The sequence below is a fragment of the Schistocerca americana genome, chromosome X, assembly GCF_021461395.2.
Source record: "Schistocerca americana isolate TAMUIC-IGC-003095 chromosome X, iqSchAmer2.1, whole genome shotgun sequence".
Lineage (NCBI taxonomy): Eukaryota > Metazoa > Arthropoda > Insecta > Orthoptera > Acrididae > Schistocerca > Schistocerca americana.
Window position 1 is genome coordinate 923,956,856 of NC_060130.1, and position 18,969 is coordinate 923,975,824.

The following is an 18,969-nucleotide window of genomic DNA, read 5'->3' on the forward strand; positions in this document are numbered from 1 at the left end:
CACTAAAAGAATGCTATCATCTTGGATCAGCAGTCTTAAAAATTGTTTTCTGTAAATCAGTTTTAATGTTTGCAATACACCCTGGTCCATCAGCTGTAGAAGTGGTGTAACATTCAGTGGCAAAAATTTTGCCATATTTTCTCGATCACATAATTCCTCAATGCTGGTGTGAGATGATGCGTTATCAATCAAAACGATTTCACGGGGAGACAAATGATTTTCCTTAGAAAACTGTCAAACAAAGGGAACAAACTGGCCGTGCAACCATTCTTTGAACAGCTTACCATCCATCCATGCTTTTTTCTGGTTGCGATAATATACCAGCAAGGACTTCATGTTGCAGTTTTTAAAAGCTCTGGACCTAGCAGATCAGCATTAAAGGCAGCTTGTGATTACCAGCAGTGTTGCTGCACGCTAATAAAGCCACACGATCCTTGTACATTTTAAAACCAGGAGCATAGTTTTTTGCTTTTGGTGCCAGGCTTTTTGTTGGCAATGCCCTAAAATTAAGGCGAGTCTCGTCAGCATTATAAATTTGTTGGGCAGAATACTTTCGCTCTCTTATCATTTTTTCACACTCACCCAAGTATTCCTTCATTGCATCATGGACAGAAGAAAGATTCTCTCCAGTAATTGTTAGCTGACTGATTCCATGACGTTTTTTGAATCTGTACAACCAACCCGTACTTTCACTAAAAGACTCATAACCATTTCCCCTTTCTCTATCCTGCATAAACCAAAGGAAAAGAGCTTCATCCACTTTATCATACTGGAACTGTTTCAAAGTCTGTCGAATTTAGAGTGTTCTTCCCGAAGACGTTGCACAGGACTGTTCAAGCTTCACTCGGTTCATCTTCCAATCACAAATGGTTGCTTTAACAACACCCAGTTCCTTTGCCAGTTTAGATACATTCTCACCACTGTCTATCCACTTCAAAGCATTCAGTTTTTCTTTGAGAGTAATTGTTGTATGTTTCTGCTTACTCATGATGAAAATACGTACACCACTACACCTGAACGAATACAATACAACTATGAGTGCCAGCGATCAATAATTAACACAACCAAGTGCTTTGCGAGTCAACTGGCAGTGCACTGACCTCAGGCACTACAAAGATCTCAACAATGCACAACAACAATGGCAGGGAGTGAGAGTGAGTCATTGTTCCCACACTTGTTCCCATTTGTTGCGATGATGTACCTACTTATATGCTTGGTATACTTCATTCTAGATACTCGTTACCATAATTCCGGCTAATATGAACAAATCGGTAATCCGAACAAGGTCCGATCCCAATTAGTTTGGATTAACGGGACTCTACTGTACCTTGTTTACATACAGACTTCAGCATTTAATCTACGTTAAACTGGACTGTTGTAAGTACAATAATTATTTTCCTAAAGTTGTTTATATTTACGAATGTATTACCACTACAATCGTATGTCCATTACCTAGTGTCCATCTTTGTTATCAGTAATGCTATATGATGTCTCTCTCCGGTTGACAAGTTATGTCCAAATATTTTAACTTGTGCACACAACCTCTTAAGTGAAGAAATCTTCTGGTAATAAGAATTATAACTAACACACCCTTTGCTTATAGTGCTAAGACCTGAATTCTGTCAAGGTACAATTGAATTTTTCCCACAATAAGATCATGAGAAACTTAGGTCACACTACAACTACAGTAATACTCCACAACTCACAGTGAAATGTGTGGAAGAAAGAGTCTGGCACTTTTACTACATCTCATCCCTTCCATTCCACTCCCTGATAGCCCGAGGGAAGGGGAAAAACCTGTAAGCACCAAGCTCAGATCAAATATCACATATTTTATGCACTTTATTAACAAGACTTAGAAGCACAGGTGGCAGTAATAGATCAGGACAATCTTGAGTAGTTACAAATCCTGAACGTTATAACAGTATAAAACTGTCCATAAACCTCACGTACGTAGAATGAAGCATATTTCAATGGCATGATGACAAGTTTCTACTGTATAAAATTGAAGTTAATAATGATAAAGATTAGATTAATATGAGTAAAGAGCTGGGTGAGTGGTAAGATTGGGAATCAAGCACAGAAAATAAAGAAATAAAAGGGGCAAGTAATTGTCAGAACATGGCAATGTAAACAGTATCATCATGGGAATGCCGTAAGTACAGAATTAAAGGAACAGAAAGCAAGGGCGATTACAAGGCATAGGGAACAATAAAGAACATAAAAGAATGGGATAGTATGTGCTGTAATCTGGGTCATATTAAAGAGAGTATTACAACTGAGGGTCACATCATACCACTTGAGGGTTTCTTTTTCTTTTTCCTTCAATTATTCAGTAATGGGTTGCCCTGGGACTTTCAAATAAAAAGCATTTAGTTCAGCAACTGTGGCCTACAAATTAAAACCACCTAGCTGAATGCATTTCTTAACATTTTTAGTAGCTCAAAGTTATTGGTCACAAATGAAAAAAAATTCAATTTTTGATACTGGTTTTCCAAATAAAGAGTAATTTCTCAGCCTCAATACTTTTGGGCTAATACACTATTTAGCACAGTTACTTTCTATAAAATATCAATGGTGAGAAGCTTACACTTTAAAAATACACATTTTTAAAAAATGGATTTTTTGAATTTTTTTCCTTTTTTGGCCTGCAATATCTTTGTCAGGGGTCCAGATAAAAATATGGAAATTACACACTTCAAAGACCTTTACAATAGCAAACTTCAGTACAAATTGCAATTTTGAGATTCACTTGGAAGTTATGAAAAATTACTGATATGATTAAAAAAAGTTTTTTAACATCCACAATATCTAGGCTAATGGTATAAAGTATATCAATTACCTAATTTAAACATATCTACGATTATTTGTTATTTTTTATACTGAAAATGAGCCAACTAATTACGTTATATTGTTCTCATCTTATTTGAATTTACTATGTTGTTCATTGAACATCTGAGAAATTTCTTCACTTAATTTGGACATTAGGTTAAAATTTAGCCCAGTCACAGTTGTTAATTCCAGGAGAGAGTGAGAGAGAGAGAGAGAGAGAGAGAGAGAGAGAGATAGAGAGAGAGAGATAGAGAGAGAGAGATAGAGAGAGAGAGATAGAGAGAGAGAGATAGAGAGAGAGAGAGATAGAGAGATAGAGATAGAGAGCTTCAACCCAAAGTTGATCCTTCTCAAATTTTTAAGCGATATCTTTGGTCCTGGTGGGTGGTAAAATGTAACGTGCACATCATGGTTTTGACAACCAATTCTATCAAATACGGCAATCCAAAACTGTTCTTTATAAACACAAGCCACAATGTAAAGACAAAGGTGTCAGTGGTACTAGTTTTCCACACTGAGGAGACACACTATTGGGATGTTGATATGAAATTACAATTTGAGCAAGTTGTGAGACTGGGGTATAAAACAACAAAAAGATGAAGTGCTTTTACTCTTGTGACAAGTGTTGAACCTTTCCTCCAAGACATTGCTGTAGAGTTCTTGTATTTTCTCACATTTTACAAAAACTTAGGTAATACCTTTTACCTGTTTTCATAGGTCTGTCGCAGACAACTACTTGCGACAGCTCGCTTTGTTGTGCCCCCGACGCCATCACACACCACGTTCCCATGCCATGATGTAAAAAGTGCCACTCTACACCAAGTCTAAAATGTTTTTTGTGAAAGGAGATGGTATGGTTTATTTTATTTCACTGGTTTGCAGCACCATCAGAGCAGTAGGTCAGTTTTTTCGTGAAAGAGTGGTGCAGTTCTATGTAGTTTGTTAATTGCAGTTGAAAAGTGTGTTCTGCTGTAGTGTTGTGTTGTGTTGTGTTCTGTTCTGTTCAAAGTGGCCACTTATGACACAAAAACTGTGACTCTGGTTTATCTCTATCTTTATAACAGAACACAGATGGATGAACTGTGGCCTATTTGTTTACCCAGTGGTAACCTTCAACTTTGTCTTGAACAACAAAGGAATACTTTTCAGAGAAATCGACTGGAACTAAGCATCCATCAACTGCCAAGATCTTTCATAAATTTACTTTGAGCTCTGGCAATAACATGATGAATTTTCAGATTTTCAAGGTTAGCTACCAACACTTCAAACATGTCAAGTAAAGCTTAAGATCTTTATGGTCAAGTCTCAGATTGGCCTCATTTATCATTAACTTTACACTCAGGTGATACAAACAAACGCATGTGTTACGGGTGCCACATGCCCCTGCAATAGTACACTATTTTGGTCTCAACCCACAAAATACTGACTTTCCAATTTTAATGTCAGGGATTTCCCTCTTAAATTCAGTGAACATTTCATTTAATTAACACAATATTAAACTTTTTTCCTTGAAATTTACTACTCTTTCCCTTCACAGGATAAAAAAATCTTTTCTGCACGGCATCAAACGGCTGTTGTCATCTTCATAAAACCTAATAACTTTTACAACTGTGTTTTCGGCTATCAAATTAGATGAACTTTTCTTCGTAATGCCGGTAAAATGCCTTATTCTTTTACTGACTGTCTCGTTAGTGTAACCAAACATTCTGACACATTAAATTCATCATAAACTTTTGCTTCACTCCAAGAACTTAGCAATAGATAATCATCATTTTGTCCTCTTTATTTGAAATACGGCATTTAGTTTCTGCCACATAGCAAATCATCACGCTCAGTTGGTGCATTTGTAGAACTCCTATCTAGTTTAGTGCAAATTTCCTTTTGAAATGAAACTTCCAAATTCATTCTCGCAAGAGTTGCCACTTTCTCAATTATTGCATTCATGGCACAAGCTTTTTTTTCCTTCACTTAGGTTTTTTGTTTAATTTAATATGTTAAGTCCCATAGTGCTCAGAGCCATTAATTTAATAGCAAGCAACACACCAAGGATATGGCACATTGACTCTACTTTTCTTTTATAGTTCCTTGTGTGAGACAAAATTCTTTATCTAAACCACCATTACAGTACAAACTTGCAGATGCTGTGTCCTAGCCTATCGAAACTTTCGGCAAATAATCATTTCTTACTTTAATTTAATGTGTTTAAATTATGTAACTGACTTTTTCCATCAGCCTTAATATCACAAATGTTAAATGTATTTCTGACTCACATTTGAAATTTTTTTTCATAACTTCTAGTTGTATTTGAAAGTTGAAATTTATACTGATGTTTGATATCATAACGGTTTATTACATCTGCAATTCTCAGGTTTTTATTAGGTCCTCTAACAAAGATACTGCAGAAAAAAATGACAACTTCAAAAATCTGTTTTCTAAAATATGTATTTTTTAGGTATAAGCTTATCATCATTGGTACTTTATAAAAAGGAACTATACTATACAGCATAAAAGCACAAAAAATACTGAGGCTCACAATTTACTATTCCTTTGAAAACTGGTGGTAAAAAAAAAATGATTTTTTTTTTTTTTTTTTAAATTTCCAGACAATGATTAGATTAGATAGCCTTGAGCTATTAAAAACATATTAAGAAATACGTTCAGTTAGGTGATAATGGTTTTAATTTGTAGGCCAGGGTGTGTTCAATTTAATTATTTTTATTTGAAAAGCCTAGGGCAATCCATTACTGAATAATTCAAAAAACTGCAGCTGCTTGCAAATGCAAAAAATTGCTTTAGGCTTGAAACAAAAATGACCACTGTTTCTAAATGACAAACAAAAAATAATTTAAAAATTTTTTTGTGTTCTCTAAACATTAGGGAATTCATCCAGTAAATACCAAATTTTTTGAGGAAGGACAAACAAGCATTTTTTTTTTCCTGGACTTCTTGGTATGGAATGGCCCCTCACATAAATTTTTTGCACCTGTTCCTTGTTTGTCACAAAAAGGACAGACATCTATTTCTAATTAGATGAATTTTAAATTACAATTTGTAGACCATTTTTAGAATAGGTAATTGTACCCATCTCCCTACCCCAACTGTCTATTGCACAGCAGAATACTAAATGACTAAATTATTTTCTTCGCAAAAAAGAAAAAGCAACAAATTACGGGTAGGACAACAACTCTACAAGCAATCTATATAATTACAGTATGATACTGAAAGAAAAAATTCAACCCAAGAGGGCAACAGACAGAGACTCTCTCTTTAATGAATCAATAGGAATTATTACACTTGATGGGAAAGACAAATGCTCAATACAGCATTGGCACAGCACTAGTTTACAGGGAGATTGGTTATCTTGGCTGGCCGGAGTGGCTATGCAATTCTAGGCACTACAGTCTGGAGCCGAGCGACCGCTATGGTCGCAGGTTCAAATCCTGCCTCGGGCATGGATGTGTGTGATGTCCTTAGGTTAGTTAGGTTTAATTAGCTCTAAGTTCTAGGCGACTGATGACCTGAGAAGTTAAGTCGCATAGTGCTCAGAGTCATTTGAACCTAATTTTTGGTTATCTCGGAAACAGGTTGATCATTCTACATTACCTCCAGACAGCAATGAAGATGGTCATGTGGAGCAGACAGAAACAGCAAAGTTACAAAGGGTATCACTGCAAGACACTCAGTGTCACCATCAATCTCTCAGCACATCACATCAACCACCATTTATAGCATGGTGTAACACCTCAGTTCAACTTTGTTCTTATTTCATTAAAATGAAATGTTCTACCCCTGCCAGATGGATTCATTTATGATGACCACTGTGATTTGTGTATGTTGCTTTCAATCTCTCTTTACAACATCAATGACTGTGCTGCTGACGGCGTAAGGTCTGTTTAAAATATTGTCTGGGCAGCAACTTTGTATTGGTAAACTAAGTTTGTGCACTCTTGACTGTAATTTTTGGCTTTTCATAGGCAAAAAACTTCAGGATCTATTAATGTCTCAAAACATTGCAACCTACCCATTCACTAGCAAGACTAGACCAATGACTTTTGCCTTTGAAGTATCAGTTATGGCACCTAAAATCATCAAATTCATTTCTTAAAAATGTACATGTTTCAAGTCTGGAAGCATTACCAATAAAACTGTAGCAGGTATCTGAAAGCTATGAAATGTCATCCATCACAGAAACACTGATCCCTAGTGATCATCATCAAAAAGGGCAGCACCGAGAGAATGCACTTTTAGTTACTCTGCAAGTAAATAATGTGAGCAGGCTTCACAGACTTCACCTGATCGCAAAATGCAAATAATTACTGAATCTTAAAGGAAACAAAAATAGCTTCTTCTGGAAGTTCAAACTTTTCATCTCAATGGATAAAGTTAACAAATAGATGTAATAGAATAATTATTTAAATAAAAATTAATTTTTAATATGACATGTTTTATAGTAGGTTAAATGGTATAAAATAACTTTGTGTAATCTCATACAGAATCCTAACCATTACAGTTAGTTCTGACAATTTGTGAGTGTTAATTTTTTATGGAAAATTATTTTATACCATTTAATCCAATATAAAACATATTAAAAATTACATTTTAAATAAATAATTATTTCCATTTTTTCCATGTAAAATTTTTCAATCAATTTCCAACATCTTGATGAAATTACAACAGAGACTTGGTAAAACTCAGGTTTATTACAGTTTCTCTTCACCTTATTTTACCAATATACTCCCTCCTCTCATATTTATCTTGTGAAAAGACTGAAGATAAAAATTAGAATGGTTCAAGTTCACATTGTAGGCTTCCAGCAACTGTTTATATCCTGCAAACCATTCACAACTGGAACAGGAAAAAGGGGGAATGGCAGCAATATGCAATGTACCCTCCACCACACACCACACAAGAAAAGTGCTTTAATATTGCATTGTCATCCCAGTCTGAAATATGCTGAAAGTTACAAGTGTCCAACTCACTGGGAAGTTAATTTAAAACCAATAGGAAAATTTCTACCTAATGAACAGACATGAGAGTGAGTTAATAAAAAGAGTAGTAAAATAAGTCAGGTATACACCAAGTTTGGTTGATACTGTACCAGGTTTTCACATCCTCACAAACTCATAGGGCTGCATGTTGTTTGTGTGTGTGTGTGTGTGTGTGTGTGTGTGTGTGTGTGTGTGTGTGTGTGTGAGAGAGAGAGAGAGAGAGAGAGAGAGAGAGAGAGAGAGAGAGAGAGAGAGAGAGGGGGGGGGGGGGATTCAGGGAGGGGGCTTGCTGTCACAGTAATTTTTTCCAGGTTCTAAGTTACACGTGCACCCAGTTTGCTAGAAATTGCACGGCGTCAGAGAGCTGCATCAATAAATTGAATAGACTGTCATAGACTCTTTCTGCAGCAGGGAATTTATGCACAGTGTGCCTGTAGAGGTTGTGGCGCAATCTGCTAAGCACAGCCATCCTACAGGAACTCCGTTATGCTTCCTTGTCACCCCATTTTCACCCTATCAAAGGTAGGTGGTTCTCACCCTCACATTATTGCACTGTCATCAGTTCTGAGCTATCTTTAAAATGTCAAGTATCTAGCTCATTGGGAAATCAGCTCAAAAGCAATTGCAAAATTTGTACTGAATAGGTAGAAGGGCAACAGAACGACCTAAAAAATGTGTTAAAAAAGACTAGCAGTATAATCTGGTAACAATGCTGTTCTCAATATGTGATATTTTAACACATGAAACTAATTACTCATTTGTTCAGAGATTTTTATCAGCAACTGCACTACCCAAGTGCAGTATTATCAACTGCATTCTGCCCTACACCACCTTTACATCTGCCGACAGCTGTCATCGCTGTTTGTCCCTCTTTCACTTCTGCACTTCAGTTGTATTGTAGTTAATTTAGGCTCTCACACAAGCTCTTCACATAAGTCCCAAGGGCAAGATTTCATTTCTAGACAGCCACAGTAGTTTACAATACACACTATGTGTGTTTTATTTTTATAAATGCAGGAATTGAACTAGTGTTTAAGAATTAAAAATGTGTGTTACAATCATGGTGTTATAGAATGAGATTTTCACTCTGCAGCGGAGTGTGCACTGATATGAAACTTCCTGGCAGATTAAAACTGCGTGCCGGACCGAGACTCGACCTCAGGACCTTTGCCTTTTGCGGGCAAGTGCTCTACCATCTGAGCTACCCAAGCACAACTCACGCTCTGTCCTCACAGCTTTACTTCTGCCAGTAGGCTACCTCGTCTCCTACCTACCAAACTTCACAGAAGCTCTCCTGCGAACCTTGCAGAACTAGCACTCCTAAAAGAAAGGATATTGCAGAAACATGGCGTAGCCACAGCCTGGGGGATATTTCCAGAATGAGATTTTCACTCTGCAGTGGAGTGTGTGCTGATATATGAATCATATCAGTGCACGCTCCGCTGCAGAATGAAAATCTCATTCTGGGAACATCCCCCAGGCTAAGCCATGTTTCAGCAATATCTTTGCTTTCAGGAGTGATAGTTTTGCAAGGTTCGCAGGAGAGCTTCTGTAAAGTATGGAAGGTAGGAGAAGAGGTACTGGCAGAAGTAAAGCTGTGAGGACATGGCGTGAGTCGTGCTTGGGTAGCTCAGATGGTAGAGCACTTCCCCGCGAAAGGCAAAGGTCCCAAGTTCGAGTCTCGGTATGGCACGCAGTTTTAATCTGCCAGGAAGTTTCATATCAGTGCACACTCCGCTGCAGAGTGAAAATCTCATTCTATAACACCATGATTGTAACACACATTTTTAATTCTTAAACACTAGTTCAATTCCTGCATTTATAAAAATAAAACACACATAGCACAACGAGACCGGAAACCCACACTTTCAAAATATGAATCCTCTTTTGCTGAAGTAGTAGTACCAGTTTCTACACGTTTGTGCATCTGCCAGCTTTTATATCTCTTGTCAATCAACAAATAAAAGGAAATGACAGAAAATATAGAGGATGGTCAAAAAAATGGTTCAGTCGAATGCCTTATTCCACAAAGTGAAACTTTAAATTTCATAATAAATATGGGCTGAATGAATAAAAATTACGCTTACAATAGTTACTAAAAATGACATGGCAGTTGCACTGCAACTACATCACTGAAATACGTTGTCACATCTGGTCACTCCAGGAATCATTGTAAGCATATTGCAAGTTATGATTCTTGCCAGAAAATCCTCTTAATTTTCCATGGGAGTTTTAAAGACAACATATTTAATGCACGATCAAAACAAGATACTACGGTATGTCACATAAATTTAGGAGTGGAAGCAGTAAGTTTAGGTGGGGAAGCTAACTAACAAACAAGACCACATCTTCCTTTCAGCTTCCAACAGAAAACCTTGTGAGATATTTGAAGACTCTCAAGACTCTGCTTTGACTTCATAATGCAGACATAGGGTGTCTCCGGGCACTTTTATTTAAATTACAGCCACCCTGGATGGCCTATGCACCACCGAGAATTGTGAGAGTTTCTTTGTGGAAACAGTTAGGCCACTGGCCAACAATTAGGGTATACATTAATACAAAAATTGCACTTTGATTCAAATATATTTACATATGCATTACACTACAAAACTTTTCACTGTGCGATACTTTTGGAAGTCTCCAGTGTAGACCATTTCCATTGTCATTTCACTCAGACTGTTTCACTGAATCATTACCATCATCAAAAACATTGTCATTCTTGTTTTGACTAAGATATTTCTCTAAAATCTCTTCCTCAGACATTACTGTGCATGAGGAACTAGCCATTTCACACCTACTAACTCGAACTTAATAACTACAACTTTTTTCTCAATACAACTGCTAGAGAGTGACACCGAGTTAATGTAGGCTTCCTTGGAGGGGAGTACTATCAGCACTGATGCATAGTACAGTCAGATTCGACATTGGAGTGCAAAACAGCATCCGCAACGTCAAGTGCCGTGTGGTGATGGAGCGGAAAGGATAAAAGCTGACTGTTTTTATTCATCTGCATTTGACAAAATGAGAAACAATTTTGTTTGTGCCATTTTGCAGCAAGCTTCTGGGGCTTAAATATATCTCTTTCCCTTTCCACTTAACCATTATGACAAAAAAAAGGGGGACACCAAGAAACGAAATCATGATCTCCGAAGCAACAGTAACAAGAACTATGGAGACTATCACAATGTAACTACCATGATTAACTGTTGATACAAAATTAAAATACTTCAAATTGTGCAGAGGAAGTGGGGCTCAATCAGTGAATTTAAATGACAACAATACCTCAACAAAGTGTGTAAATATATAGACTGAAATAAATTACACACAATGGTGACTGTCAGTTAAAAGGTTAGATAATAGAAAAAAGCAAGACAGTCCCAAGAAGGCAAATGCTGTAGCAGATAAAGCACATAATACAAGACTTAAATTAATAACATATTGCAAAGCGAACAAAAATAAAAGACGCACACAGAGAGAAATTAAAATTGAGACTCCTACTAACCAAACTACAGACTGTGAACAAAACAATGGTGAAGAGGAACAGCAGAAAACTAGTAGAGAAAGGTGCAGTACCACCACTGCATCTGTCAGTTGAACACACTCTGTATATTGTTTCCAATACAACCAATATGAAACATTTGTTTTCAACTAGATTAAGATAAATATTACCATAACTGGGGTTGTGCTTTCATTTACAATACCAAAATGAAAACATTCCCTTACAAACTATAAAAATATTAATGTACTGCAGTAATATCAATACCTCCTAAGGCTCAACTACATACTCTGCAGAAGTGATTACCAAACGCCCAAAGCACTATAATGAAGTCAATTAATTGCATTTGTAACAAGAGTACACTTCAATAACCACTCTAGTTATACATTGAATTGTGCACTTCTGTAGTGAGTCATCTAAAAGGCTGAAGAAAATTATCTATTGACATTTTCAGTACAGATTACGAAAACAACATTCTTGTGAAACACAACTACCTCTTTATTCATACAAAGTAATGAGTGCTACTGATAGGGGATTTCAAAATGATTACACATTTATAGATTTCCAGAAGGCTTTTGACACTGCTCTTTGCTAGCAGCATCTTAGCAAATTGGGTGTCTAATGGTGTATCACCACAGTTGTGCAACTGAATTTGTCCTGTCAGATCACAGTTCCCAGTAACTGATGGGATGTCATCAAGTACAAGAGAAGTCAAGTAAAACAGAAGTGATAACTGGAATTTCCAAGGCAGTGTTAGAGGCTCTCTTACTCTTCCTAAAATATATAAATTATTCTGGACACAATCTGAACAGCACCCTTACATTGTTCACAAATGATGATGCTGTTTACTCTCTAGTAAGGTCATCAGAAAGTCAAATCCAATTGCAAAATGATCTAGACAAGATATTTGCATGGTGCAGAAAGGTGGCAGCTGACTCTAAAGAAAGGAAAAGGGTGAGGTGAAACACACGAGTATTAAAAGGAATCTGTTACATTTATCACACATGATAAATCGCTCAAATTTAAAGGCTGTCAATTGAACTGAATACCTAGAGATTACAATTACGAACAACTTGTATTTGAAAGATCACATAGAAAATGTTGTGGGGGGAAAGCAAACTAAAGACTTGCCTACATCACACATTCTCATCCCCTACTGGAAGTAGGGAAGGAAGGAAGATCAGGGTTTAACATCCCATCAACAACAAAGTCATTAGAGATGGTGCTCTTCTGAAGTACTGTTCCATGGTATGTGAGCCTCAACAGATTGGAGTCTCAGAGGACAAAAAAAAGGAAGAGAGTGTTGTGGATATGAAATACAAGTCGGGGTGGCAATTATTAAAAGAAAGGCATTTCTTGTTGTGGTTGGACCTTTTCACAACGAATGAATCATGAAATTTCTCCTGCATATGCAATAATATTTTGCCGACTCCAATTTACATAAGGAGAAATTTCTGTTTTAATAAAATAATGGAAATAAGAGCTCTCACTGATACAATTAAGTTTGTTTTTCCCATGTGCTATTCATAAGTGGAATGGTAGAGGAATAGTTAAAATATGGGTCAATGAACCATCTGCCAAGTAGTGTTTCACATTCAAATCACTTTCCTGAGAAAAATGTGTTAGCTTTATGACTCTACATCAATCAAGATTTTTTTACAAAACATAAATATGGCTCAATGTAGTTTGCCCAAGCACAAAGAAAGTCTCCCTCCAATGTCTTTGACACTACAGTTCAAGCTATAAAATCATACACATCATGGGCATCTGTGTGTAGCTGTTTACAAGTTTTACAGCAGTTAAGCTGTGTCTTAGACAGTATAGAAGGTAATGACCATCCCTAGTTTCTCATAGATGACGTTGCTCTGAACTTTTCCGAATACCTCCAGGTGTTTCAAAGCCAGCTAAGAAGTGTAAAATTACACTTAAGCATTCCAACAGCATTTACATCTTACGCTGTGATTAGCCAGTTTTCAGTCCACCAATAGTTCACCACACCACAGATTCCAATAAAACAAGTAATCAACCCCTCTTCCACTTACCAAACTAGACACTAACATGAAACGATAGCTGAGCCTGCAGCTAAACACCAGTCTTTTAAGAAACCTTTTTTTCTTCCCCTGTACAGACACACAATGGTTGTTATCCATGGTATCTTAGGCACAACATTCTACTCAGAATATATTCAAGACCTCTTGAAATATCCCAATTATTGTAGGAAACATCCCCCCACCCTCACTATCCCTTTGCAGTAACACTTATTTAGTTATCAGCATCATCAGAAAAGAGAACTGCAATTACCTTTTTTGCATGAGGTTGAAGGTCTTTTAGGCAAGGCAAATGAATGACTACAGGAGAGAGAAAAAAAAAATACGTAAATAAAAATGGTTGGCTGGATGGGACTTTGAATTCTTGTCCTTTGAAATGAATGTTCAGTGATTTAACCAGTTCCCCATATTGCACACAGGTGAACTGTAAATTTAAAGCCATACTGACTGAACAATTTTTCATCCGCAATTAATTAGGATGTCTTTACAGCACATTATGTCTATTGAACAGTATGTTATGTCTATAATGAAAATTAGCTGCAGATGATGAATTGTACAAAAATTATCTGCGGTACTGCAGACAGATAGCTTCAGAAACATCAATATGTGTTATTAAAGTATGTATTTTGTTAAAAAGCTATGAACATAATAACCATAATACTAGAACTGTATCACACACATTTTTACTCATTATTTGACGGAAAATAAAGTGAAACCACTGATGATGCTGATACTTCATTGAAACACATGGAAAGACGGAAGCGTCCGATCCCACCCGTCTGCTTTGACCCATGACATCACAAATATGGCGGAAACAAAAACAAACACACACACTTTCCACAAGAAGCCTAATGAGACAAGCGCGGGAAATGAGGTGTTTTGGGTGGGGGGCAAACTAAATATAAACAAATTTAGTCGCCTTGCGTAGCTACAACGTGTAAGTGAAGACAGCCATGCATGAATACCCACCCACCACCCCAGGGGTCGTAACCCCTGCAACCCATAGAAGATAAAGATGCTTCAGTAGCTGATTAGTGTTTTTTGTCTTTTAAAAAAAAAAAATCTCACGGGATAGAACAAACAGATCAGAAAGATAAATATAATAAACTAAAACAGAAATTCGAGGAAACAGATAATTAAAATAAGTAATAAGTGTTTTTAAATTTTAAAAAAAATCTCACGAGATAGAACGAACAGACCAGAAAAGTAAATAAAATAAGATAAAACAGAACTGGAGACAGCCACACTCAAACCAAACTCCGCGCCGTCGTGACGTCACACACAACACCCTTACGTCACGGGTCAAAGCCGACGCGTCGGATCAGACGCTTCTGTCGACCCAAACACATATGGGTTAAAAACAAGAAAATTGTGTTTGCTCAAGCCACAATCCTTTCTGGGAAACATATTTGAAAGCAAACACTGGCAAAAATGAGCTTTAATCTCAAGATTTTTAAAGCAAAACTATATAAGAGAATCACTGGTATCAATAAGATACATAAGTATGTCACACAAAAGTTGCCTGAATGGCAGAGTATTGATGGATTATGTACACTTTATATGACACAATTCATCAAAATAACACACATGATGTTTGGCTAATGGATAAAAATGAAATAACCAATGACTTAATAAGGTGAAATACAATGAGACTTTTTTTATTCAACATGGACATTTCTATATCTTTGGTTGTGATGGGTGAATGGAGCTATATAGTGTAAAGGTGGAGATGTTTACCGACAAAAATTACTGACAACATTGGGATAATTTAGAAAATTACAAATAAGGATTCCATTTTTTTCCTTATTACCCACAAATCCCTTTCGATTGTTCGCAGCGTGAACTAAACTGGAAATTTAAATGTTAAGTAGTACACTGCACACAAAACCTTTAAGTGGACCGTCTTAATAACAAGCCTTTTTCCTTTTTTAACAAATACAATATTTATTTTGAATTTGCACATCTGTGTGAAAAATGTTTTATGCAACTGTTTCTATAACCCACATTTCCAAGTCCTTGTGTATCAAACAAGAAAATCTGATCAAAGTTGGGAAGTGTATTAACTAATATTTTGACACCAACTAGTGTAAAAGTACTGAGATGATTACTAAAATGAACAGATTCTACATATATACAACAGGTGTTGTACACAGCATTTTATATATAGCACTTTCTCAGTAAACAGAAGGTTATATGTTGAATAACACAACATTAACATTTCACTGAGGGGAAAAGAATAATAATAATAAGAAGGAACACATAATTGGCAGAGAGCAAAAGGGAATGATGACAAATTAGTTGCAAGGTAGCATAGCCAATGGATGTGAAGATGAAAAAGGTTGTGGATCAGATTGACCAATACCATAGCAAAATGTACTTCAAATTTAATGCACTTTTCATAGTCAATAATCAAGACAGCAACATAAATTCAAAAAACTGTTCAATATAGCAAACAAATTCAGTGTAGTAATGTGATAACTGTAAATAAATGTTGTAAAATGATTTTTCTATTAAGTGTTTATTATATCATAAATGAATTTTTTTTTTTCTGTCATGCCACTTCCATCACCTGAGAGCTCTGAAAGGTATAGTAGTGTGCTGAAATTTGTTTGTAAATATTTCTTGTGTATTCTTGTTCTTTTGACATGTTCCATATCCTGGATGATCTCCACGCTATAGATCAATTGGAATGAAAAGAACATCTAATCTAATCTTTTTGTATAACATGTATGTATACCTCAACTGCTAAAATTGCAGAAGCCCAGGGGAGGGAGGGAGGCGCAAAATGTAACTGTTACACAGATGAATAAAAAATTTTCGAAGTGCATATGGATCAACATTGTGATGAAATTTAGGAGGCCTAATTTCATTTCTGGGATTAAAAATGGATGCTTACTGCATTACTACAGTTCATTCATATGGAACACATCCTAATAGAACTGTCAGCATTAACTCATTAAGAAATTACCAGGGGGAGGTGCGGCAGCAGGCAATTTAAAAAATCCGAAAGGTTATAGAACACTGACTGAAAAGAAAAACCATTCTACATTGCTGTTGAATAACTGAATAGTAATGTTTCAATTTAGCTATAAACGATTGTAACTCGTAAACGCTTGTACGAGTAGCAACCATCATTAATGTTTACAGTAAATTTTGCTTTATAGCTTCCATATGTTGAATGAAAAGTGTCTTTCCGTGTACCTATATGTAAATATGCAGTTATGTACTGGCCAATAATAACTGTATTTTAACAGATATGGATTACTGTATCTACACAACAGGAATCCGCCTTATGTAGCCTAAAAGCTATCTACATCCTCATGAGTAAATAAAATAATAATGGAAGTTCTTACTTAACATGTTTATCATGTTCTCATTACAAACAGTTCAGAATTAACATGTCAACAACTGTGGCTTTGTGTGCACTTCTCACACATATTTAACCCTGCGAGTATTCTCTTTTTATATACGTTCCTACAGGCGACCATGAGAATAATTTGTCAAGAACTGATTTAAAAAAAAAAAAAATCCGTTTAAATACACGACCACAACAGTTCACTCTTGTCTAGATCTGAAACAAAAGTCCGTTTTTCTGGAAAAATGCAGCTGAGGAGGTAGTATGATATACGAAAATATTTAACCGTTTGCAGTGTTAGTTATTAAATTTTTATTTACATGATTCCAGCAATTGAGATCCCTGAGGTGGCACTACAATTAGGAATACACAAGGAAAAACGTATATACACTCTTTTTTACATACACAATACAGGTACCTTCAAAGTGTTACTCGATGATTTATCAAGTGGCTCAAAATTTGGTGTCTGTTCTTGGCGATTGTGCGGCGACTTTGTCATCGTAACTTCGCTTTGTTCTGCTGTTGCATTTGTGTTTGTGGCCATTTTGAAACCACTTTCCTAGATCATCGGACACCGTTCTACGCGTTTTTGTCTCTCATGTTTCATCGAACTTTCCACATTTCGCACACCCAACCACCCACAACCACTAATACGTTTTCCACCGCACCAGTAGCACCATACACATGACACAATCTCACTTGCATTTAGGCAAAGATACGAATGCTACAAAGACTTCGTAAAATTGTGTGTTGGCAGCCTTCTTTTGGCACCTTTGCTACAGTCGAATCTTGTTTTTTATTCCCATATTCTACCCATTACGCATCATATTTATTACAGCTGAATAGCAGTCTATGGTCAAAATTGTCATGTATTTCATCGTACTTAAATAATTCCAAACAGCAACCAGAAGATAGCAATCTCCACGCTTAACACTGCAATTACAGCATATTCATCCATCCTTTTTTCAGTCTATAAATGGAAACATACTTTATTTTTAACTACATAAGTATGAATAAGAAATGAGCGGTAGAGTGCCAGTTTTCTGTTCATTTGCGTTGTAACTGTTACACAACGACGTCAGGAAAGGTCTTGCACAACAGAGTGTTTCCAAAACAAGTTGAAATACAGGGTTATGTACATAAAACTATGAAGAAATATTTGTCACTCTAGACGCAGAATGGATTCCCGTAATATATGAACGCAGTCCCCTGCTTGAGACTTCAGTTCCCGAACATTTTGTTGTTCAGACACAATCCAACGTTCCATATTATTGTAGGAATTCAACATGTGCCCTGTTTTCAGGAAATAAGTGACTAAAATTGCCGTATCAGTAAGAAGTTTCAAAACTAAATTTATATAATATTTTTAACCATACAACGCAAAAAGCTTCGAACCAAGTTCTGCTATAACTCCAATTAAAATTTATTTGTACACCGTACGGAACTGAACGAAATGGAAATATTTTTCGTTAGATTTTAGTAAAACGCATCCTCGCATCAACCAAACGCAAATGTTTTTCGATAAATACGAATAAAATGTGACCAAATGCTGACATTTTCAAACGTTTTTATTTACAATGGTTAATATATGACAACATTTAATAAACTTATCTCTTGCGACAAATTACACGTTATTAAGACAGGAACTGTTGATAAGCATGCTTACTTATAAAGGTTTTCTGTACATAAAGAGATGAACAAGGGCTACTTATTTCTGTATCGCCGGAAGTCGGTAGGAGTCGGTCTACATTAGCCTGCACATGTTTTGTGTCGGGACACAGCTAACATCAGTGGTCTAATACAGAACTCTGCACAATGTATTAGCCGATCACCATATTATTGCACGTGTGAGTGCTTCGATCTGTTTGTTGTTGGCCAGAGCGTAATCGGCGTTGGTAGTATACTGACCTGAAAGCATTGACTATGCGACACGTTTTCCTTCGACACAAAAAATGGTTCAAATGGCTCTGAGCACTATGAGACTTAACTTCTGAGGTCATCAGTCCCCTAGAACGTAGAACTACTTAAACCTAACTAACCTAAGGACATCACACACATCCATGCCCAACACAGGATTCGAACCTGCGACCGTAGCGGTCGCGCGGTTCCAGACTGTAGCGCGTAGAACCGCTCGGCCACCCAGGCCGGCCCTTCGACACAACTGTAGTTGTTTACTGTAACGTCACCGCGTGTTTCTGATAACGGCCAAGTGCAATAATATCGTGGTTGAGTAGTAGCCACCGTGAGGTG

At 36.5% G+C, this 18,969-nt stretch overlaps 1 protein-coding gene across 14 annotated transcripts in view; it reads right to left on the minus strand.

Annotated features, from left to right (window-relative positions):
• LOC124554703 (CTTNBP2 N-terminal-like protein) overlaps positions 1 to 17,615 on the minus strand; it is a 222,296-nt gene extending 204,681 nt beyond the window's left edge. For 4 of the 14 annotated variants that reach the window (XM_047128326.1, XM_047128327.1, XM_047128334.1 and 1 more), the window contains exon 1: positions 17,138 to 17,614. In XM_047128326.1, coding sequence (XP_046984282.1) covers positions 17,138 to 17,263 — 126 coding nt within the window. In that variant the 5' untranslated portion in view covers positions 17,264 to 17,614. Of the gene's footprint in view, positions 1 to 1,706; positions 1,798 to 17,124 lie in introns of all 14 variants that reach the window. The other 10 variants (XM_047128336.1, XM_047128333.1, XM_047128335.1 and 7 more) reach the window with 6 other exon arrangements.
• Between the last annotated feature and the right edge of the window lie 1,354 nt (positions 17,616 to 18,969).